We start from the raw sequence: 25036 nt of genomic DNA on the forward strand, positions 1-25036 counted from the left end.
ATTAAAAATTCCAGGATTTCTGCCTTTCTAGCCAGAAAAACCTGAGGAATTTCAGTGGATTTTAGAACAACTGGAGGGTGATTTTAATTCACAAAGCATGGACACAGCGTGGAATATGAGCTTCACTGTTTGTTTTTTGGGGGGTTCAAGATTCAAAGAAGAAATATGACACATGACCAAACACCCTTTTCAGGTCTGCTCTGATTCAAGCCATCAGTCTCGCTATCAGCTCTCTTTATATTCACCGTCTTGCTCCCTCTCTACCTCTGCTCCAGAGAGAGTAGGAGCCTGGCCTGAGAATGCTTATTTTAGAGCACTCTACTTAGCTCCCCCTGATCCCCGGAGACATACAGCGCATGCACGCTCACACACAGCGCGTATACACACAGAACACATGCTAAGGAAGTAGGGGGAAAGCCTTTATGTGCAAATGTTATGGCCATAAAGACAACAAACGGACTCCAGGCTAACTTTTTACATTGGTAGCACTTCACCTAACTTTCTCACCAACACATCATTTTGCTGCATCCAATTATACATTTTAAGCATTACCTTTGTTGTCAGTTTCTATGCACTATGGTAATTTTCTTAACCTATTATGTAAATAATTGTAAACAGGAATAAAATGTACAGATTAATGTTTTTAATAGACTTCAATTTAGTAGAATGTGGCTCTTCTTTGGCTTTTTTTATAGTGTTACATTTTATTATCATTTCTGACTCTGCAATGCTTCAGCACAGGACGTGTTTCTTGAAGACATTGTGCCTTTCTAACGTTTCATTTCATAACTCCGACAGCAAAAGCACTGTTCCCAGCCATGCATTGGCCGCACTATGACCTGTGAAAGTGTTCAATCACACTTGACAGATTTTTGGTAGCACCCTGCTTCGCATGCTCAATTTATTATCGGAATTCAAACAATAAGAAGATGTGCACACAAACACATTACAAACAGTCAAAGCCTTTCATACGTACCTCTCTACGCTAACAGGTCTGTCAAATTTGAAAAGGATGTAGTCTCCTGCAGTAGGCGTGATGGCCCAGAAGAAGTCCTCTCCTAGGTACGTCTTCTCTAGTGTGTGACCCTGATACACCTGTGTGACACAGTACACATGTTTTGTAGTTGTTGGTGTGTTGGTGGGATATTGCATAAAATCATTGTTTTTATTGTTATTCGTATAAACTAGACAATAGATAACTGCAAAGTAAAGATCCTGAGATGATATATTTCATGGGAACCCCGGCATCATACCTTCACTGAAGTGGAAACCTCAGCTGGGGGGTTTACATGCATCTTGTGGAGCAGTGGCTTCAGGAAGTCCTTGTCCTACAGCGACAGAGGGGAAGCACACATTTCTACACAGGAAGTAGCCTCTACTGTTAAATAACCGAATGTGAGAGTGTGGGACTCACTGTGAGCTTTTGAATCTTTCCAGCAAGAGAAGAATGGAGTCCCACATGTTGAAACAAGGAGGGTCTAAACCGCACACGTAGGCTGGACTTCTGCCGCTCGCAGTGTTTCTTTAAAAAAAAAAGAAAGGGAAGAAAGGGGAAGAATGATTACACCCATTCCCCTTCCAAAGACACTCTATATCTATACAGTAAAAAAAAACAGTGCTTACCGCATCTTTCTCAGGATTACAGACTTTGACCCAGAGAATGTGGTCCAGCAGCCAGTCGATGGGCTTCTCCTTGTAGAACATGAAGATGAACTCAACAATGAGGTTCAGGTCTGGAGCCTGGAACATTTTTCCTGTAGGGAAAGAGAGAATGGGAGGACGGGGGCTTATAAATGTTCATTGAACCCGCACAGAAGCATTAAGCATCATTAACAACCAATTATTTGCAACAAGATGATTTAACCATTAACTGAACAAAAAAACAATCAAGAAACACTGTAACAGTTTCACTTGGACTAAAAATACGCACACTCTTTATTTACATATTGTAGTGACATGCTGCATTTAGATTTGTTTTCCTTGTCAAAATCATATTACTTTACAATGACCTAATTTTTACAGCGATCAATATAATTTCTGTCTTTTCTCAACTGGCTGCTCCGGATCCTTCCACGGTGCTTTAGACTGTTTACCATACACCCTGCAAGTCTTACAGTATGAGAATGTCTTGCCAAATGAGTTAAGAGAATGAGTTAATAGCCACCATTAGGCCAGAAACCATCACGTAGCTTTGCTATTAGCTGACTAAGCAGATCTTGCTTCTTTTGGTGGGTGCCGAGTATTGATCACATGCTTAATGGATCGTACCAATGAAGCCCAGCTGAGAGAACTCCAGGATCATCCAATCCTCTGACGAGAGCTGCAGGGCAAAGTTCTTCATAGTGGCGAAGTAGTTGGGCTTGGCCACAATGTCATCCTCCAGCTGAAGGAACAGAGGCACAGAAAGAACAAAATGTAAGACAGAAGAAACAACTTTAACAGCTGGGGTTTATTGTTGGTGGAAAGGATGAGAAGCCGGGAGTCGGGTGGGGCTGGGGGATACTCCTCTATGTTCACACAAAGACAACACTATGAACTTAGCTAAGAAACACTTCTGAGTTGCTACACTGAACTACAGTAGCATTATATGTCAGACAGGCAATACCTCTTTCCCTGCAGGTGAGAGCAGAGAATGGAAAATGAGACACCCCATGCATAAGACAGAAAAATAAGAGATTAACAAAGCAGTGAAACTAAACTGCGCATGGCTGGTGTTAGCGCTTTAAATCTGCTGAGAGTAAACATTTATATAATCATTCCCAAATTGGATGCCTAGTTTAGCCAAGAAGACAGATAAGAGCTGTAGAAGTGAAAGAGGATTAGGCTAAGAATAAGTGAAACTGGCTATGGTCTGAAAAACAAAACAAAAACAACACTGGCTCTGATGAACGACTGCAACAACACACATTTGCTTAAAGTACTCGCAAGTTTTAATTTGGTATGACAAGCTCCAGCAAACCAGGGTTCATCTAGTAACAGGCTTTCACACCCATACCTGTGAGTAACTGTCTGCAGAGCCCTTCTTCAAATGCTAATGTTGCTATGGGAACATTTATATATTCATTTATTCTTTCAAGGACATACCTGGACATAATAAACTCCTTTGTTCACAGCGTACATCATGAGGAAGGAATAGTCCAGATTCTGCTTGGTTCTCCATCTAAACAAAGCAGAAATCCATCAACACACAAACTTATACACCCGTGAATAGTGAATCCATCTTGCTGAATCTTAAGGCAGCATTTTACCTGTGGAAAGCATGTCAGACACCCTGCTTCACATGCACAAAGTGTGCAAATAAATAAATAAATCGCAGGTATACTGAATGATATAGCAAGATTCAGTTTGAATCATTTATAAACTTTAGACACTTGCTGCTACGCTAATTGTTGATCTGAATGATCTGCCCCTGTTGCAGTCTGACTCGTGGCTGTGCACCGAGGGCTGCAGGTGTGGCTGGCTGGCACGCACGCACGCACAAGGGGTGGCTGTGGCTCAGGAGGTAGAGCGGGTTGCCCGTTAATCGTCTGCGTAAACTCATCCAGGTGATTGACTGTTGTGGCAGCTTCAGCAGTGAGGAAATGTAATATACCATTCATTTGAATGGATGCACATTGGCGCAAGCACACACACACAAAACATGCGTCTAAATTCTAACACTTTTGCACCATGGCTCATGTTGAACAAGATACTGACTGTTCAGACTGCCATCAGAAGCATCTGTGCTCATAAACACCCACGTACAAACATAACCCACATCCCTCTATGCCTAAAGGCTATTATCTGAGTACATACTGTAAGTAGTTGGCACAAACTGCACCATAAACAGATTTCTAATGAAGCCAGTTGTTAGCTATGTATAAAGAGAAGATAAGTAAAGAGGATAACAGGAGGGAGCACTACAGAGACAAAGAGATAGAGGGTGCTGCTGGTGATGACCTTGATCTGACTTTGAGAAATGCCTGTGGAATACAAAGTACCCAGGCAGCCTACCTAAAAGCTCTCGCTTGCTCGCTCCCTCCCACCATCCCCCTGACTCATCCTTCTACTCTGCAATCCTCATCACAGCTACATTTAATTTCTCTCGGAGCTGGTTTCTCCATGATTTAAATAATGGTTTTTATCACATTTTTTCCTAATTAAATGTGTGAGCACTGAACACGCTGATAACACAGATGTCATTGCCAATGTGAATTCCTTACTTGACTCTCTCTCTGGAGTCTCCAAAAGTCTCTTTGAGGTTGGTGAGCTCGGGGTAATAGGCGGCTGGTGGGGAGATCACCTCCAACAAGCCAGAATTCAGCTCTGTAGAAAACCTGAAGAAAGAAAGAAAAAGAAAATTGGTGACGTCGACAGGGTGAAACACACACACACACACACACACACACACACACACACGTTTTCTCTGGGTAACACTGTCTTTTAACTCTTCCACAATATTTCAGAAGGCAGAGAAGTGTACTCACTCTTTCTCCAGACCAGCAACCACGCTGTGAACGTAGTCCACATCAGTCTGCACAAATCAAACAAGGAAGAGACACATTACACACACAGACCCTTTCACATAATTTTTGAATTTATTGTGCAGAAACATCATGCTATGACTCATACTTAGATCTCACCTCCCCAACGAAGACAATAATGACACAGTCAAGTTTCTCCTCTGGTGACAGCTTGTCTATTAGTGAACGCAGCGTCTCTGACAGATAAGACTTCACCTTCCGCTTCACTGTGGGGATTCCCATCACCATGGTAACTGAGAAGCAGAAGAAATAGAAGAAGAAGAAGAAGAAGAATTGTTAGGTGAGTAAGTGTCTAAGGCTGCAGGTGTTGCTATTTATCCAAAACCAAATCATCTTTGCTGTTGGACAACAAGATTACATCGGCCTATATCCATAAGAACAGAAATTCTTGCCCAGACTGACAGATGGCAGTGGGAAGGATGACTGATGGACGTAGTTCGTAATGCATCTGCACTAGCATGCTGCATGTTATTATAGAAACATGTCTTCAAACAACAATCTTACACAATGTGCTTAATTCCAAAACCCGCAACATTTCAATTTACAACTTAATTCAAATGCTGCTGAATTTACATCAGGATGCAACAATGTTTGGACTTTATACAGAGACAGCAAACATGTATGATAGCTGGCATTTACACAACATCATTCTTTACCAGACATCTGCAAACCGTAGCTAAATGAATGAATGAGCTTTTCCTATCAGCTAAAACAAACAAAGTCAGACAGGCCAAAGCCAACAACAGTAAATTAGATAAAATAAACTAGAGAGCAGAACTGACAGGGAGTTTCAACCAAAACGTTAACAGACCCCAAACCGATTTTCAAATATAAACAAACCCTACATTTTGAGAAGCTTTGACATAGCTGCTGTTTTGTTACTTGATACACAACCTCACAATGAATCAATCCATCTTAATTGTCATCAATTGATTTTTTCAGTAAACCCCACTGATCACAAATATCAAGCCAATAATCATCTCTGAGCTAAGAAAGTTTACAAGTAGGAGCAAACATAATATTTAGTTGAGGATGTAGCTGATGAAGACAACAGTAAGACATGGAAAGAGAGGATGCGAGGGCGGCTATTGTCATCTCCTTATTACTCCTATTGTCTGAGGCTTGGAGTGGTTGTGGCTAAACAGACAACAGATTCCCTGAGTAGTACACCAAACTGAAAAAAAAAAACAGACTGTCACAGACATAAATACAGTTCATTTTACTTACTAGATACAAGGGTCACTTTCACGACGGAAAGAGAGAGTGAGGGAATGAGAGAGTGGAGAGTTGTACAGCAAGCCCACATTGGTGTGACAGCAAATGAAGGCAGAGGATGAACAAGTTATCAGGCCGGTTATCTGACACTAAATCAGTGTTTTCCTCGTGCTAAATGGCAATAAGTCAAGACGGCAGCATGAAATTGTCTATTAGCCTGTGTACGCTCTTTTTTTATGTTTAGATTTCTCTTTATCTATGCATGGTGTGCTTGCATTTTACTAAAATCAAATTCTAGAAGGTAGTTTTGCATAAAATGTAAAGTTACAGATTACTCTCTGCGTCTGTATGCTGTTTTTGTCAAGTACATGGACCAGGGCTAATGTGTGTATGTGTTTGCGTGTTCAGTTTAAAAAGGGAAGCGTGCGAACTGAGTTAATGTGGGGGCACAAAGGGCCTCAACAAAGGCACAAAAACTTGAGGTGCAGAATGAGTGGACTTGAGGCAAGGGTGCGATCATCCAGCGTGATCGGTGCAGCGTGGAGAATCTGTCCCAGTTTGGCTTTGTGTTAAGCACACTGAGCCTCTGTGTCGTATAGCGACACCCACAACCACCAAGAAAGTAGGTCGAAGATGAAAGGAGAATGTGGGAGAAAGGAAAAGAGACAGCAAGTGACAGAATAAGGGAGGGTTGCAGACAGTGAATGAGTGATAATGCATCCAAGTGCAGCGTGAGCAGGACTGACTCCAAGACTGCCCTTCCTCAAGTCAGCCTGCCCGCTTCGCTCTGCCATTCTTTCATCTCCTTCAGGAAAAGCAAAACAGTCTACATTTCTGTCCGCTTCTCTGTCACACCAGTGAAAAGAAGTGATGTGGTATGCAATACACATGAACAGAGTGTGGTGCTCGGCTATGTTTGTAATGTCCAGCAAAATGTCAGTTGATTGTTTGCATATAGTATCTCTCTCTCTCTTTTTGAGTGAACATATGTTATTTATCATATTACTTTTGGAATTTAGAAAATCATGAACTAAATAAAGAAGATACAGATTAAGTATAAATAATAAAATATAAATATAATGAAAGAAAACATAAATAAATGTGGTCACAGTGGCATATATATGGCCATCCATCTGCTCTGTTCTCAACAGGAGGGTGGATTTTGTTTAGTTTTTGTTTGAACCTGGGTGTTTATGCATATTTTATGTCCTTGTTTGTTTGTTTGTTTGTTTGTTTGTTTGTATCTACACAGTGACACGTTTGCTTTTGATATTTCATTTATTTTAAAAAGTTTAAAAAATTTATGAATATCACAAATTTGGGGTGATTCTCTGTGTGTGTGTGTGTGTGTGTGTGTGTGTGTGTGTGTGTGTGTGTGTGTGTTATACTCCTAGTTGTATGGACGTATTTTTGTAGGCCAACTCAGAAGTTTTCATCACCCAGGTTTCCTCAACAAAAAGCCAATGGGATTTTTCCATTAGGTTTTGGATACATAAAATTGCTCTTTGGCAAAGAAAAGTTTATATTTACACATTTTATTCAGTGAGAGAATCTTCACAAATGAACACTTTTATGATTTTCCAACGTTAAGCTATTAAAGTAAATTAAGTAAATTACACCACAGTCGCATCACTTCCAACGTCACCACCACTAAGCTTCCAATGTCATCAACAACGTCGGTGGTATTATTTAGTCACTTGTTACCAACCACCTCTGACACGTAAAAGCTTCAAAATTCAAGAGTGGGGTATTTACTTACGTATTTTATGTTGTAGAACAAAACATGAAAATCCCTTAAGCTTGTGTGCTTGTGGTTCTGTCTGTGTGCAGCTTAATACTACACAGTACTGTTTCACAAATTAAATTAAGAAATTCACAATGTTCTATTAAAAAAACACACGAGGTGTAGGGTGAATATAGGCCGAGGCCACACATGTATGTGATGGCACTGTCTGACAATCATCCCAAAACGCCCACATTTCAGGCATGGGAAAACAACTAACCTGATCATTGTATATCAATGTCACGAACGTGCGAGCATCATTTCTGATCATGATCTTACATGCAGACATTTGCTGGTAAAACACCAGGCGATGCTCAGCTGCTTTGACATGCGTTTCTGCTTGCAGCTGGAAGTGTGGCATTACAGCAGTGCAGCACGCCAGTCTGTGAGTGAGTGTAGTGTATGAATGCATAAAGGTAATTTGTTTCAGATTAGATCTTGTTGATAAGATCACAGCCATTCAGACTAAATTCAGAAATATTACAGGTTCAACAGCAAAGAAAGAAGCAACAAAATATGCAATTATGAGGTTGATGTTACTGACAGTTGATAGAAGCAAAAACCAGTGTTGCATTATAACGAAAGCAATTAGCTGTGCATCAGCAGCAGCGAGCGGGAAACTGGTGAGGGAACATACGCTTGTTCCTGCAATGGCGACTGCTACTGGTTAGTCGGGCCACCTGCACGGAGAAGCAGGGGGATCTGGGGGAGACTGCGTGAACCTTCATATGTGTTAGGCCTTTGCAGTGAGGCCCTTTGCAATAAGGAGAAAAGAAGCAGCTGCCATCTTATTCGAGCAGACCAAGTTGCTGTGTTTTGAAGACAATCTGACATTGTTGGAAATCATGGAATTACAACTTCCGGATCAGACACGTGATACACACTGCCCCCAAAAGACTTTTCCCCATAGGCTTACATTGCTTCTGTCAACTGACAGCTGATTTGATTCATTCAGTCTAATAACATTTGGAAAGTCTTGAAGAGCTGCAAGATTAAATAATTTTATCCCCATTCAAATTCAAGACGGGCAAAACTGGAAGTTAGCCGCTCAGCGGGGTAATTTCTTTTCTGCAAGTCGAACTTTTATAGCTTAATATGCCACTAAGAAGCTCCCATAGGAATGAATGCCAGTATCCAGTTCTCTTTATACATCCATGAAGCAGACACATGACTGACAACACTCTCCTCAGGCCAACAGAAGAGTCAGCAGCCACAAAGACTGCAGTAAAAGGAATTCGAAGTTGGGGAGAAATTGGGGGAGAGAGGATCTTTAACTGTAGCTTGTGACTTGTTTAATAGCTGGTCAGTGCTTGGCAATTAAAAAAAAAGTACTGACAGTGTATAAAAGGGCAAAAGTTGGCATGTGAGTTTGGAACAAGCCCGGCTGTATTTACAATAATGCTCTTTTGTTGCTTTCTGCCTGAAAGAAGCTTCAGTGAGGCCCCACTCCAACCATTTCTGTCTCAGAAGTTTGAACAGTTTCTTCCCACAATCCTCGTACAATTTAAAGTGGGATGATGTCCCAATTTGCACAGCTATTAATATCCCAATGTCAGATATGCTTAGACCAGCAGAGAAACAAGGGGCGAAGTAAAAAATGAAAGACACAGAGGTAGACCAAGAAAAACGAGGGCCGATAGGATAGAAAAAAGGGGCGATGGAGGGGCAAACCTTCTCTGAGGCAGTCATGTGTCTTTGTGACCAACCACTGCAGAGATCACTTCCCAGTAGCATTGCTCCCAGCTTTGTTGTGCGTTCCACTCCAAAACAGCTGATAGTGTTTTAGAGTGGGAAGCTGGTGAGAACAAGGCAGTAGGCAGCAACCAATTCAGCATTAATAGTGGCTAGGCAGTCTCTCTAAGATTTCTAAGAGAAAGCTAAAACAGTCTTAATACAGGTAACAGATACCTACTAACATAGTCATAAAACCAGACAGACTGACAATGACTCAGAGAAGGCAATGATAGATAGGGTTGCAATTTTTTTGTTTCCTGTGGGTACTCATTGATCAAACAGGCCACGGGGGGGGGGGGGACACCAGAAACTCCTACTTGTTCCCTGACATGTCCCTCCTTCCTTTCTTCAAATTTGTCTAGGGGCTCTGTTTTTCTCCCCAGCCATTGTCATTTGGAATGTGGGAACACCATATGAGCTATTCAGGCCCTAAACTTGCGTCCCAAATTCACTCCACTTCACTATCACACTTGCAATGCCAGGTAAGTAATCTTAGTAGTCTTAGAGAGAACCTGATATGGCAGAGGTCACATGCTGCATTGCTGCTGCTTGGGGGGGTGGGGGGGTGAAATGAAGGAACATTCAAAAATAAAAATGGGGTCGATGAAAATAGGAGCTAATAGAAAAGAGCAAAAGAGGTTGTGAGCTTCGTAAAAATGTGTTTGTAGTCTAAAGTCTTCAGTTTATGTTCTTAATGTAAATTTTCTTTTGTATAGCACTTTTTCTTACAGCAAATCTCTCAGTTTTAATAAAAGGGAGATAAAAGGACAACAGAAAAGCAAGTAGAATAGAGATTTGAAAACAAAAGGGAAATCCCTGTTTGATCAATCAAAGAGGTAGGATACATACTTGTAATGTAAATAGGGAATTGTAATGTACATACACTACAATTGCAAAGCTCAGCCCAGAGGGGGTACTTGTTGTGAACAAGGCACCAACTGAAAACTTGCTGGGACTTGATTGTCTGTCTGGTGTAATGAGAGTCTCTGGAGGTTTTACTGTGTTTGTGTAGTACAAGCATGCATATTCTGGAGGAAAAGCCTCGTTAATCAGGGAAGTTACTGTTGCGCTGAATTTGCATCGTATGCTTCTCACCTCCTGTGCGGCCGAGACCAACTTGCACGGCAGGTTGCAGGCTGCCCTCATTGTTGAGAAGGTGAGGCAGATGGTGGTAGATATTTGGCACCTGGAGAGGTTTCCTATTTGTGAGCTCCTTCAGTAGTTTCTGTGTCTCATCTGAAAGCAGGCACAGAGAAACACGTACATTCGTACAAGTCCTCATTGCAGTTTCATCAAATGATGACAGGAGTAAAATAATGCTGACTTTTAAAGCACAGTGACACTATAACTACAGAATCATTTAATAAAATATTTAACTATACACTCATTCACTTACAGTAGAAACTCATACTCATGTATACTCACTGGCTGCAGGACCTTGTGTTTGTTTTTAACCTATACCATACTATAAAAGTTCATACTGTATTTCCCTTAAGCAGGGCTCTTGAGGTTTTGTACTAGTCCGCTGCAGCCAATGATAAGACAAAATCATATCACTATAACAAATAACTAAATTGAGCTTTTACATGATACAACAAATTATATATATATATATACACACAAATGCAAGAAAAAGCACAATTACAGCCATAACTGAAATTCAAATAAAACTAAATAGGCATATAATGTTCACGACACTGCCATTATGATAATGAAAGTAAAAATGAGATGGACTTTTCATTTTGAAATTGGCAGACAGTGTGCAACATAGGCTCAAAGACAAAATTGCAGACTAGACTTTTAATCTGTTTATTTGAATTATGTGCTGTGCTACGATCTTGTGATTGATGTTTCAGCCAACTGGATTCTAAAATCCAAACCCTGTGGTTTTGAGGGTTGACTGACAAAGACGTTAAATGACCACGGAAAAACCTGTTTCATTTCATTAGAAATTTTGCCTGCTCTCGGAAAGGTACTTCCCCTGAGCATTTTCATCCCTTCATCTAAATCTTCATAACGTTGTGTTGCAATGTCTAGAAATCTAAAAGCAGGCTTTAATGTTTACTTAACACTACAGAAGCTCAGTTGGAGTCTGTGAGTCTTGTGTTAGCTACCTGAGAAGTTTGTGAGGGCATCTTTGCTGCTGTTGGTCTCGGCAATAGCTTTTCTGAACTGCTCGAGAATGTTGTTGAGCTCAGACGAGCGCTGCAGCGTCCTGTGCTCTGCCACACGAAGGCGCTCTTTCAAGGCATGGAACTCCCGCTGGTATGCTATCAGCTTCTCTATAAGGGGGGGAAAAAGAAGCAAGGAAGATGCATTAGCAGGTGACAACATGTACCATGTAAAGGTCCAGTTACTAGGGGGGGTGACAAGGGTTTTATTAAAGGACCATTTTAGCTCTGGGACACAACAGTGTTCAGCCATGAAGTAAAAACATCATAACATAACAACATAACAATATGGTGGTTTGGATTTAGGAAATGTAACTTAATGCATCTGATATGATGTTTATATTTCACTGCCTCATCTAAGCAACCACTTGCAGCTTTTATTTCACTGGAGTGCCCACTTTCATTGGCTAAACCAGAATGTCTCAAGTTAAAACTATTTAAAGGTGGTGAAGACTTTGAATCACATACAAATGCATGTAGCAGCAACACCATTTAGCAGAACTGCAGCAAAGTCATTACTAGAAATCCCTCAGAGATCGCTCACTTCTACCAAGGCTGCGTAGAGCACTAAAGGAGATATTTTAATAAAAGAAAATATTCAGATTTGGTTCTGCTACAAAATACTGATGATAATAATTCATGCTTCACGTGTACCAGATAGTAAATATAGTAGTTCTTGAGAATAAGACATGTTCACACATGACCTATTTCACAATGAGTAAGATACACACCAAAAATTGGCCTAAATATCCCTTATTCGCAGAGGTGGAAGTAAAGAATTATAAGTACTCTCGTTACTGTACTTCAGTCATTTTTTAGGCACTTGTACTTTTATAAGTATTTTTTTAAGTCTGTAATTTTACTCTTAAGTATGCATTACACTATGTAATCTACTATGCTACTTTAAAAATATTAATTCGCTACTGAGTAGGCCTACAATTTAAATAAAATCCAAGTCTGTCATATGCATTTTAGTAGCCAATAAGTCGTTGTCAGTACAAGATTAGAGGCAAGGTTGTAAGAACCACAACTGATAGTGGATCTGACTTCATCAAAGCTTTCCATGTGTTTGGGGCAGAGAAGGATGCTGATGAAGCAGATCCAGATGCTCTTGACCTGAGTGACCATGTTGGATATGTTGATGCAAGTTCAATCCTTGATGAGGACTCTGGTCAAGAATATCAACTACCATCAACAGATGCGGCCCTGGCAGAGGGCATGAATGACACCTAAAAGAGGCTTTCCCGTGCAACCTCTGCAAAATGCCAGGGCATTTGGAACAAAACAGGGCGATCCCATTTGGCTAGTGAAGTGGTTGAGGACAAATGCCATTGAAAGAATAATACGTATCCATGATAAGAAGGGGGAAGATGCCATCGGGACAGTGTGTGAGGAGTTCAAGGTGAAATTTGGTGATTTACATAATCCCATTTGTGTGTGCTGCTATGTGCACACATGTATATAAGTGTATATACTTTATAACTCTTCAGTCATGACTAAAGGCTTTTACTTATTGATGAGGTCCCCAAATTTTTTTACAGTATCCTTTTTTGTGATTTAGCTGATGCTAAAGCACCAAAATTGTGTTGTCTGCTTGTAATTACAGACTTGACATACGTGAAACAACATCTTGAAACAACCAAGCAGCTGCAAAGAGAGTCATCTGATGACAACAATTTCTTCTCCAGACCAACCCCAAAGTCACAAAATCCAGTTGAGCTTGACGGTTATCTTGTGCCATACCCAGCACGGAGCTGCTTCACTCCATTCCAGCCATTAAGAAGCTCTCATTCAAGCTGAACACAGCTCTGCCTGCCTCTGCTGCACGTGAACAGCTTTTTAGCTGCGCTGGTCAACTCTTCACACGAAGCCAGATAGACTGTTAACTTGGAAAATCAGCTCCTGCTGAAACTGAACAAAAGGTTTAGAATGTGAACTGTACAAGTTATGCTTTTCTAACAGTTTTGACACACCATTAGTCCCATTGTGAATGTTTGTTTGCTGTGCACTGGGAGAAGTTTATACTAATGTGTTCTACGCATTTTAGTATACATTTACCAGCCCAAATTCCTGCTTTATGTGTATTTGTTTAGAAAGCAAATTGCCTTAGTTATATCCATTCATAACTTTTTATATCAAAGAAATGTGCTGTGATGTGAAGTAGATATTATTTTTATAAGGATCTCCCCTTTCGACTGAATGCCTGCTAGTGATAATGCATTAAAAATCAGCAGTTAAAAAGTAACTAATGCTCCGAGTACTTTTTGAGAAGAACATTTTGTACTTTAAATACTTTTTAACACCAGTAGTTTTACTTGAAGTTGAGAAGTATTTTAGTACTGTAACAGTACTTCTATTTGAGTACATATTTTCAGTACTCTTTCCACCACTGCTAATTCTGCACTTCAAGACTACGGAGAGGAGGGAGGGAGCTATTCAGTGACCTAACCAGCATATCTAGAGTGTATAGGAATTTAGAGCATTTGTCTCAAAGCTGCTTTTCAAGTCTCTGATCTATGGCAGTGCTACGTAATGATAGTCGACAATAGGAAACCTCTGTCGTGATGAGCTCTTATCAGGAAACAGAAGTTTAGTGGTTGGTGTAGGCGTTTGAGAGGAGAGCCTGAGAAATTCTATGGAAAGGGCTCTGATGGTCAGCAATGGTCTGTTTGTGGGGTGAGACTTGTGTAGGCCTGACATGCACAGTGAGTCAGTCTTACGTCACTTTTTGCTTTTACTTTGTCATACATTATGTAACCAGCTCATTCATTATAATGAGAAGAATGCACATGTGTGGCATTCATTGACATGCCCTCATGTACGGACTTGATTTTGTTCTAAAATTCATGAGGTTACATGGAGAGTACAATTAACACCTCAGGTGTGTGTGTGTGTGTGTGTGTGTGTGTGTGTGTGTGTGTGTGTGTGTGTGTGTGTGTGTGTGTGTGTGTGTGTGTGGTGGTGGTGGTGGGGGGGGCGTTGGGAGATAATGTGCCCTTTCAGAGAACCCTTTCCTCCAACAACACCCAGACTCCCTTTATCTTCCCCTCTCCCTAAACTCACTCTCTCTCTGACAGCTATTTGTCCATCCACTATGCACTCGCTGCTCTTCCTCACAGAACCATGTTGTTCCTTCTGAACGTTGATCTCTAAGACACACCGACAGATGCTGTCATTTCGCCCAAACCTCATGAAAAGGGGGAACTTCAAACTAAAACAGACTTTCATCTCCACATCTGTCCTTTGATTGTGGGACTCCAGGCCTGCTGGGGTGAAACCACACCTGTAATCCCACTGTGCAAAGAAACAAAGACACAATGAGCTCCACAGGAACAGAAACAAGAAGTAGACAGGGTTTCTATTTAGCTATGTTTCCTATGCACAGATGTATTAGATGGCGAAAATGTAATAACACATTCTCTTTTGAAGAATTGCCTCCTCCCATTACCTGAGTCAGTGCCAAAATATGGTGAGCAAAATGCAAATAATAGGGTAAATGGTGAACATACTCTGTTGATGTACAGCCACTGAATGACTGGATGGCTACATAAAATGCATTAAACAATTAGATCTACCTGAGGTCAGGAGTACATGTCTACAATCTCATTATTGTTCTCTCTCTCGGACTATAAGCAGCGGGGGAAGGGCTAAGTGGCTATGCTCTGCCTCCGAGCTTAACAGCCTCTCTCCTTCCTTCTGTTTGTTTTTTTTTTTTTACATTCACATGTTTTTGTCCTACACTTTCTGTGCTTCCATTCCCACATACACTTGTCTTTTCCCTCCTTCTGTCTCTCCTGATATCCAAATACTCATGGTCGCTCCTCTCCTGTGATATTTTGCCTTGACGTGTCACTGTTGATTAACTTGCTCAGTTTTTTTGACGCGGGAGGAATGGGAAGTTGGACATGTGGTCAACAACTACCCTTTAAAAATGAACAGACTCAAGGCCTCTCTCTCACTCTCACACACACACACACACACACACACACACTAACTTGATAGCAAAACTTATACTGCTGCAAATTTGTGCAACCAAATTTTGTGCTGAGTTCAGTAACTAAAAAAGTTACCTGGCTCAGGCCATAAAGTTGAACACAGATGAGACGGCGAGCTTGCATGCAATGACAGTTTCAAGTTGTATTTAAGTTTTTATGACAGCGCTGAGGGAAACTTGATTGAAGAAAATAACCTTATAGTGAACTTAACTTTTAGCTTTGGTTTGTCTCTCTGACTTGCTAACAGCGTGTAAACTGAAGCTCTCAGTGTCGCTGCTCTTGTAAAAACGCTACACGTTGTTCTGTTGCTGTGTGCATCATGTGTCTGCAGAGTCTATTCGTCCAATCCACATGATAACTCGTTATGCAGTTTAGTCAACCAACCAGCATATCTAGAAACACTACAGACTCTTCTGTATTTCAGTTGCTGGGCTCATTGCAGTTACTATCACTGTCACTGGGTCATTGTATTACCTATATAATATAAAATATTGATAATGCACACTGATGATTTTCATATATTTACAAAATGTATTCGCTGTTATTTTATTTTTTATGCACACAAAATTGCAATTGTATTTGTAGTTTTCGATATAAAACTTGTTGAAATGGTTTCAGTGTGTGTTATCAGTACATTTTAATCTTTTTCGGCACATCTTTACAATACTGTGATAATACTGATAACTGTGATCATTTTGGTCACTATAATCATGATATGAAATTTTCATACCGTTTCAATCATGATATGAAATTTTCATACCGTTTCATCCCTACAAGTGATGTCATCAAGCCGACAACGTCACATTAAGTTTCAGTTTTGTCTGTTGCGGTTGATATTAAGAGGGGTGTTTTTTCCTCTCCCCTTTTTGCCACTCTCCTATATTACCTTCATTGCTGTGCATAAATGTTAAAGCGCACAGCCTTAAATAAATTCATCACTGGGAAGGTCTGTTTCAGAGTTCTTTAGTCAGGGCACATATCCGTACCTTGAGCCAACTCTAACCAGATGATTCCCTGGAAATCCTATCTCCTTCACAGGCACATGTGTGAACAAATGTAAAACTGACTATAGGTTGTATCAGAAATTTATGGGATCCAAAATCAGAGGAGTTACATTCAAAATGCATTTCATACCATCCATTATTTTAAAACGCAAAACTCTCCTTTGTAAACAATGTTTAAAGGCACATTCACAACATGATTGTTGTGACACTGTGCTTACTCACATTAACCTCAGTAATAGCACCAAAGCACGTGAAGACTGGATGTCAGAGAGGGAGAGAGTTGACAGACAGACACAGATCTTCAAACTACCAAACTTCACAGCTTAAGAGAGGACAGGGATGATCTTAGTACTGAGAAATCCAACCCTAAATTCGCCAGAGTTTTACCAGTCAATCCTTTAACTCATCAAAAGCCCTCAGAGTGATCTTGTCCTTGACCTCACTCTCCCTTGCTGATGCATGCTGCTGACTGTCGGTTCACGAGTGCTGATGAGGGACTTGTGCAGTTTATGTTTGCATGAGAGTGAGAGAGATGCAGTACATAATATGTAGATGTCCTTGATGAAGTAAAGTTCCTTTTTTTCCAGCACATTTTCACTTTAAAATACATAACTGCCCGATCAATCACATTTAAACTAATAAGCAGGAAATCCATAGATGCAGTCAGATGCTGGCCAACAAGCAGTACTGAAAAAGTCTGTCAATTAATGTACTGACCCCTGGTCTGTTGTATTTAAAACATTTAAATGGAAAAAAAATTATACCTCACTTATACTTTTTAAAGTATAAGTATAAGTGTTATTACAACAAAACTGTTAAATAGACCCTACCTCATTTGAGAAAAAGTGGTGATTAATTCTCCTTGAAATTCAAGCTTAGATAAATTTCACTTTTAAGTACAGATGATTCAATGCCAGCTGCTCGGAGGAAATTGTGTTAAAACTGTCAGTTAACCCAAATTACCACCCCAACACAACAGGAATGATTTGAATTTTTGCTTGTGTCACTCTCTGAAAAACTGCATTAGAAGAATTCTACAACAATGTACAGGTGCTGGTCATATAATTAGAATATCATCAAAAAGTTGATTTATTTCAGTAATTCCATTCAAAAAGTGAAACTTGTATAATGTATCATTCCACACAGACTGATATATTTCAAGTGTTCATTTCTTTTAATTTTGATGATTATAACTGACAACTAATGAAAACCCCAAAATCAGTATCTCAGAAAATTTGAATATTCTGAAAAGGTTCAATATTGAAGACACCTGGTGCCACACTCTAATCAGCTAAATAACTCAAAGCACCTGCAAAGGCCTTTAAATGGTCTCAGTCTAGTTCTGTAGGCTACACAGTCATGGGGAAGACTGCTGATTTGACAGCTGTCCAAAAGACGACCACTGACACCTTGCACAAGGAGGGCAAGACACAAAAGGTCATTGCTAAAGAGGCTGGCTGTTCACAGGAAAAGATGTGGTAGGAAAAAGTGTACAAGCAATAGGGAGAACCGCACCCTGGAGAGGATTGTGAAACAAAACCCATTCAAAAATGTGGGGGAGATTCACAAAGAGTGGACTGCAGCTGGAGTCAGTGCTTCAAGAACCACCACGCACAGACGTATGCAAGACATGGGTTTCAGCTGTCGCATTCCTTGTGTCAAGCCACAGCGTCAGAAGCGTCTCACCTGGGCTAAAGACAAAAAGGACTGGACTGCTGCTGAGTGGTCCAAAGTTATGTTCTCTGATGAAAGAAAATTTTGCATTTCCTTTGGAAATCAAGGTCCCAGAGTCTGGAGGAAGAGAGGAGAGGCACAGAATCCACATTTCTTGAAGTCCAGTGTAAAGTTTCCACAGTCATTGATGGTTTGGGGTGCCATGTCATCTGCTGGTGTTGGTCCACTGTGTTTTCTGAGGTCCAAGGTCAACGCAGCCGTCTACCAGGAAGTTTTAGAGCACTTCATGCTTTCTGCTGCTGACCAACTTTATGGAGATGCAGATTTCATTTTCCAACAGGACTTGGCCATGAACACAGTGTCAAAGCTACCAGTACCTGGTTTAAGGACAATGGTATCCCTGTTCTTAATTGGCCAGCAAACTCGCCTGACCTTAACTCTATAGAAAATCTATGGGGCATTGTGAAGAGGAAGATGCGATACGCCAGACCCAACAATGCAGAAGAGCTGAAGGCCACTATCAGAGCAACCTGGGCTCTCCTAACACCTGAGCAGTGCCACAGACTGATCGACTCCATGCCACGCCGCATTGCTGCAGTAATTCAGGCAGAGCCCCAACTAAGTATTGAGTGCTGTACATGATCATACTTTTCAGTTGGCCAACATTTTTAAAAATCCTTTTTTTGTATTTGTCTTAAGTAATATTCTAATTTTCGGAGATACTGAATTTGGGATTTTCATTAGTTCTCAGTTTTAATCATCACAATTAAATGAAATAAACATTTGAAATATATCAGTCTGTGTGTAATGAATGAATATAATATCAAAGTTTCACTTTTTGAATGGAATTACTGAAATAAATCAACTTTATGATGATATTCTAATTATACGACCAGCACCTGTACCTTTACAAAAAACAACAAAGCATAATCCACAGACCTAGCTGTCAACGGTTTTCACTGTTACTTTCTACAGAAGCAACTGTCCCCATGAAAATATTTTCATTATGGATTGCCAAGGGCACATAGGTAACTGCTAGTTGGAGGAGTTTGTTACCTCTGGAGAGAGCCAGTCTAGCCATTTCCAGTCTTTTTGCTAAGCTACGTTATCAGGGCTACTTCCTGTTGGCACCAGCGTCTACTGCGCATGATAGCGTGGCATAACCGTGGTTTAATGATGTAGAACAACGGCAGAAACACCATAATTCTGGTAGCTGCATAGCTGCGCCAACAAAAAGTCTCATGGCTCAGTGTGTTTGTCTGACTCGGATTATCACCGTTTCAGCCCACCTACAAGGCTCACCTGTCAAACACCAACGCAGCGTCAATAATGGCCGAATATTTTTTTTAGATTGCTGACAGTTTAAAATCTAAGCAATACGGTTATATCTCTCATGTGCGACGGGGTGTCCATGGGGTTTTGACGTCATTATTGGGCCTACATGGATCCCTCCATGCAGGCTTTGGTCGGCTTCACTGTCCGACCTCTGGCTTACCCCCTTGAAAAAGCACTTTTGCTTTTATTTACATTATTCTGTAAAATCAGCATTTACCTTAACAAAGTGGCAAGCCTTGAAACTTGTTTGAAAACTTGTTAAACTTGTCTAAAAAGATGCCAAGCCTCTGAGTCTTTTCTTATGGAATTGCAGCAACTGATTTCACCTGGCCAGAAGGAAAACGCATGCAAAACTTGTCCACATGCATTATACATGTATGTAGACCCTCTAGTGGTGCACCTGCTAGTCACATGGTTCTACACTGCAGCTGCTATGTGGAACACATAGCCTTTAACCAGGCTGTTATCTCTTAGGTAGGGCAGATGGTGCAAAACATGAACTAGAGTTTAATATGATAAAACAGGAATGATAATGTGCTCTCATGCTCCCATTTAGGGAACAGATAACAGATGCTCCATGATTAATCTAACATGACTTGTGGAGTTAAACAAACATAAGTACAACTCAAAAGATATTTCTTTTTGACCACAGTCATGTGAAAAGTCATTGGACAGGAAAGATCAGATCAATGTGTTACTTTTATATGATACTAGTAACTAAAAGTTCAACTTTTTGGGTTAAACAGCCTCACTAGGTATAAAACAGGCAAAACTTCTCTTCACAAAACATAAACCCCAACACGCATAAATAATACTGCACACGCACAGAGTAGTAGTATTGATTTTTGGTGGTATTTCCCTGAAGAGAAGTACAAGTCGATCCATGAGTAGGCGAGTGATATTCCCTGAACGGCTCCATGTAGTTCGCAAAAAGAGAAAATGCACCTTTTTCCCCACTCTGTTATTTTTTTGCAATACACCACAATCCTTTCACGTCTTGACTTGGGGTCAAAACGTTGTATTGGAAGAAACCAGACTAATATTCTCCCCCATGGCAACTTGCCAACCCAGATTCCTAATTTTGTTTTTTCACCATGGGCTCATTGTTTCTACTGACCCCCACCCATTCTTCTTCCTCTTCTGTTAGTCATGAGAAGCTCCTGCAGCCTGCTGTGTCTCTTTGTGGCAGAACATGCTGCCTGACAGCACTGTGCAGAGAGCATGGCCCTGCTCTGCTTACTTTCACTCCTCTGGCTCCAGTTGGCTCCTGTCAGGCTACTATCAGCCAAGGCTATCAATCTTTCCTGGAAACTCCACTTTCAGAGATATCACCAATCAATTGCTTAATGATATCCAGTGGGATCCAGAATCCACTACAAAATCTTATTTTAGAGCTCAAACAATTTGTTGATTTATCGGTTGGTTGACTGACAGAAAATAATCAGCCACTATTTTGATAATCATCTAGTGTTTCCCACATATAGACTTTACTTGGGCGGGTTGCCCAGGTGTATTTGGAGGCCCATTTTAGCATTTTGCAGAGAAACAGATAGAGCTGTTATCAGTTACGTTACATGACACCGACAGAGTGGATCTTTTACAAGGACAGACCAGGTAAAGCAACAGTGAAAACACCGGAGCAGATGTCATTCGCTAGCTACCACGTTGGATTGGTTCCGACAGGCTACGTTATTAACAAGCCTCTTTCTAGTGTTGTAGTACTCGAGAATGGTCTTGGTCTCGAGACCGATCTTGAGACCACTTTTTCCACTTTGTCTTGTTTCAGTCTCAGACATTGAGGACTCAGGATTTTATTTCAAGACCAGTCAAGACCATAACTTTGGGAATATCAATAAATTGATTTTGCATTGTCTGATTTATTTGTTAACATCCTAACTTTGATTGGCTGTAAAATGTATTGCTTCAAATGCAACCAATAACCCTAAATAAAAATGTGTTGTTTATCATTAACGACTGTCACCCCTCCCCGCGACGGTCAGCATGGAAAAGGAGTGCTGAATAAAGATTCTGACGTTTATTTCAGCTCTTAGTGTTTGTATATGGGTGTTTTAATGGGAATGTGGATTTTTCTGGTCTTGGTCTTGACTGGGTCTCAGCCCATAAAAGTCGTAGTCTTGTCTCGGTCTCAATAAACTCTGGTCTTGGTCTTGACTTGGTCCCGGTATGGCCGGTCTTGACTACAACACTACCTCCTCCACATGCAGTGCTGCTGAAAACAGAATCAAGGTTGGAAAAGTCCAGAAGACGAGTCCGTGTCTTTTCGGCATCTTTATAAAATGTACCACTGATAAAGAAAGTCAGCAGAGCAGACACATACAGGGAGAGAGAGAGAGTAAAAGGCGGGGCAAGCCGGTGTGGGCACAACAGAGGTGTTGGTGTGTGCAGGGAAAAGAACTGAAGGGAGAGGGAGCAGATTCAAGCAGTCAGTAAACACTAAAATAGGGAGGGGAATGAAGTAGAATTAAGATGGTGAAATAAGGAATAAGCTACTAAAAATACAAAATATCAAATAAATTCTGTGCTTTTTAAAACAACAATATCAAACATTTACCCTTTCCTCCTTCTCAAATGCAAGGATTTGATGCTTTTCCTTGTTAATATAATAGAAAAGTGATTATAAAGAGTTTTGCACCGTTGGCTGGGAAAAAAATGAGCAATCTGAAAATGTCACCTTGGGCTCTGAGAAGTTATAATGTGCTTCCATATCCCAAATTACACCTTCCACATCTGAGTGGCCACGAGGATTTGCGTGATGAAAATTTCGTCATCTACCCATATCACCGAGGGTTTGCATAGACTGTGTAAAGCCGAGTTATGCCAGTACAAGTTATGAATTCTTCTAAAGTAAATCTGGCCCTTAACTTGTAAATTCCTTCTTCCTAGTAAATTACAAGGTCACCACCTTGAGCACACCTGTCACGATGATTGTAGGTATACATTACCACACACTCACGGACAAGCTAATGTGTACAGACAGGTTCTTGTATAGAGTATGCTACAGATATATCAACAGAGAACAGTTAATGCACAACGATCACCCCGTGTCATACAGGAGAGATTGTGTGCAATCGGGGAATTCTGTCCAGAAGCAGAGAAAGAACATGCATGAATGAATGAATAGCAATGTGGGATACAGGAAGTGAGCGGAAGCACGAGGAGGGGAACAACAATGACTTCAGTAATGGCTGAAGATTCCTGTTTAGACAGAGTATGGGCTGTCTGGGATAAAGGGATGTGTGTGTGTGTGTGTGTGTGTGTGTGCGCAAAACAGAAAATATAACTAATCCTACTGTCTCACTGCCATGTCAGCACTCTCATTCTTTCTCTCCATCATACAGCCCACCTCAGGCTCTTCTCATCCTCTCTCTTTTAAGATGTGGCCTTTCTACTCTCTGCTTCCTTCTAGGCCACTTAGGATTTGTCTGGCAGACTGCCCTACCTCACTGTGCACACAAACTAAAGGTATACACACACACACACACACACACACACACGAAAACACCATGTGCAAGCCATACTCTCTCGCATTCCACCTAATAAACCATATATGTGGCTTACCACCCTCCTTATCTGCCCATTTAGCCCCTTCACTGCAATCCCTTGTGCTATTTTTGGCCCATTGTGTTTGGAATGATGTGATGATGGAAGGAAACCATGCCATTAACACACAGAGGAAGGGGGACCACATGGGTGCAAAGAAGGCAAGGAGGAAGTCACATCTGCAAAAGGAAGAGTTCTCTGTTCTTGGCGAGTAGTAAATTTAAGCAAATCTGCTGAAACCATAAGGGCTGAAAATCACAGAGAAAGAATGGTGCTCACAACTGTAGCAATACCAAAATACAAACACGTATATCACATGTGAAAACATCTGCAACACATCATTTGTGAAACTTAACTAATAGTTAAAATTAGATTATTTTACCAGAGGTTTCTCCTTTAAAACTAGGAAAGATATTATACAACTCACAACACAATTTGCACTCCATTATGGATTTATCCTCACGCTACCCTCAAACTACTGGATGCCATTCATGATAGAGTGCTATTTGATTCATTACTGAAGACAATTATCACACTCGCCACTGTGAGTTACATGAAAAGGCTAGATGGTCATCACGAACATCTGGAGGGCATTCTACATCTGTGTTTTCATTCCACAATAAATGTTGCCTAAACATTTAAAATCCTTATTTAAGTTTGTGAATAACCATGACACTAGATCACAGTTCAGGTTTGCTTTAAAAGTTCTTCATATCAACTCTGAACCGGGGAAGACACCACTCACTGCTATAATTAAGCTGAAGTTAGACACACTCACTCCTTTGTGGGAATTCAAAGCTTATTAACAGTAGTACTTTAATAATATTTCTGACTGTGCGTGTGATGACTGCTTTGTGTCACTTGACTCATCTTGATGTCACATTGTATAAACACAATCTGTTCTCAAGTCTCCCTTGTCAAAGAGTTAATGAGACTTCCCTAATTTAGAAAAGCTAAGTAGATATCTCTTATGCCTGAAGGTGAAAGACAATACGTTTAAACATGAAAAATCTTTTTTTAAAGCAACAAGTGGTGGTATAATGCAGTGATGGTAGCATAGCTGGTCATGTTGACAACAAACAAGGTGGTTAACGAATGTTTGATGTATCACCAGTAAACTTTATTGTCAGGAGGAACTCTCGTAGGTTGTGTATAATAAAGTTTGTTTGTCCTATCACTCTGAAAGGTGATATTGAGAAAGTAACTCTCTAATCTGACTTTCCCGGCTACCCACTCATCAGTTTTAATTGTGAAAAAGAGTACATTTACAGTCTCCTTTTATTAATATGGTAAACACAAATATAAGAGCTCAGCTAATCTTAAATGGCAACAGTCTCATTTCGAGGATGTTCTGTCTGAGATTTAACCACAGAGATACCAGAGCGGACTCTCACTAGGGGATGGGGCAGTCTCTGACAGCGAAGTACACATTCTGGAGAGTCATTCAACATGGAGTGTTTGGACAGCTGACTGGCACAGCTCTCATTCACAGCAGTCAAGTGACCAGGAACAGGACAGGCTGCCGGAAGCAAAGGGTTAGGCAAAAAAATTTAAACTTTGCCTAAGATTACCTCTCTACCGCTACAGCCCCCCCAAAACAAAACGGCCAATCTTATAGACAACAGTAATTGAACACCGCCATGAGCCTGAATACAAACGTTTTCTGTGTACAACAACTAGAACATGTTTTGAAAATGGTGAGAATGACTCAATGCCTGAGGCAAAGTACACGCTGAAACACCCACGCTAGGCAGCATCAAGAGAAGCCATCTATAACTGCAGGGAGAAATGATGTGGGACATCAAAGAGGCTCATATCCATCCATCCATCGTCAACCGCTTATCCTGTGTACAGGGTCGCAGGAAGAGGCTCATATGTTTAATTTAAAAAAAGAAGAAAGAAAAGCTGTGTTACATCATCTCATTTTCAGACAAGAAACGACACAAACACAGAAAGGCAAGGAACCAGTGCAATTCAGGTTTGCCTGTTTCCCGTAATTGGAAACCAAATCAACGGGTTATGTATTGAACTAATACGGAAC

The 25036-nt window shown here is 40.7% G+C and overlaps 1 protein-coding gene across 1 annotated transcript in view; it reads right to left on the reverse strand.

Moving 5' to 3' along the window:
* The window catches only part of mgat4a (alpha-1,3-mannosyl-glycoprotein 4-beta-N-acetylglucosaminyltransferase A), a 33133-nt gene that overhangs the window by 5423 nt on the left and 2674 nt on the right, over window positions 1–25036 (reverse strand). Inside the window, exons 2-12 of the mRNA XM_038720841.1 lie at window positions 11370–11537; window positions 10351–10491; window positions 4623–4756; window positions 4467–4513; window positions 4203–4316; window positions 3085–3160; window positions 2269–2383; window positions 1624–1754; window positions 1415–1522; window positions 1254–1328; window positions 977–1095 (exon numbers count right to left, since the gene is read on the reverse strand). Coding sequence (XP_038576769.1) covers window positions 977–1095; window positions 1254–1328; window positions 1415–1522; window positions 1624–1754; window positions 2269–2383; window positions 3085–3160; window positions 4203–4316; window positions 4467–4513; window positions 4623–4756; window positions 10351–10491; window positions 11370–11537 — 1228 coding nt within the window. The remainder of the gene's footprint in view (window positions 1–976; window positions 1096–1253; window positions 1329–1414; window positions 1523–1623; window positions 1755–2268; window positions 2384–3084; window positions 3161–4202; window positions 4317–4466; window positions 4514–4622; window positions 4757–10350; window positions 10492–11369; window positions 11538–25036) is intronic.

This window comes from Micropterus salmoides, unplaced genomic scaffold (assembly GCF_014851395.1).
Source record: "Micropterus salmoides isolate LMB-PRFRI ecotype aquatic unplaced genomic scaffold, ASM1485139v1 Ms_hic_scaffold_15, whole genome shotgun sequence".
Classification (NCBI taxonomy): Eukaryota; Metazoa; Chordata; class Actinopteri; order Centrarchiformes; family Centrarchidae; genus Micropterus; species Micropterus salmoides.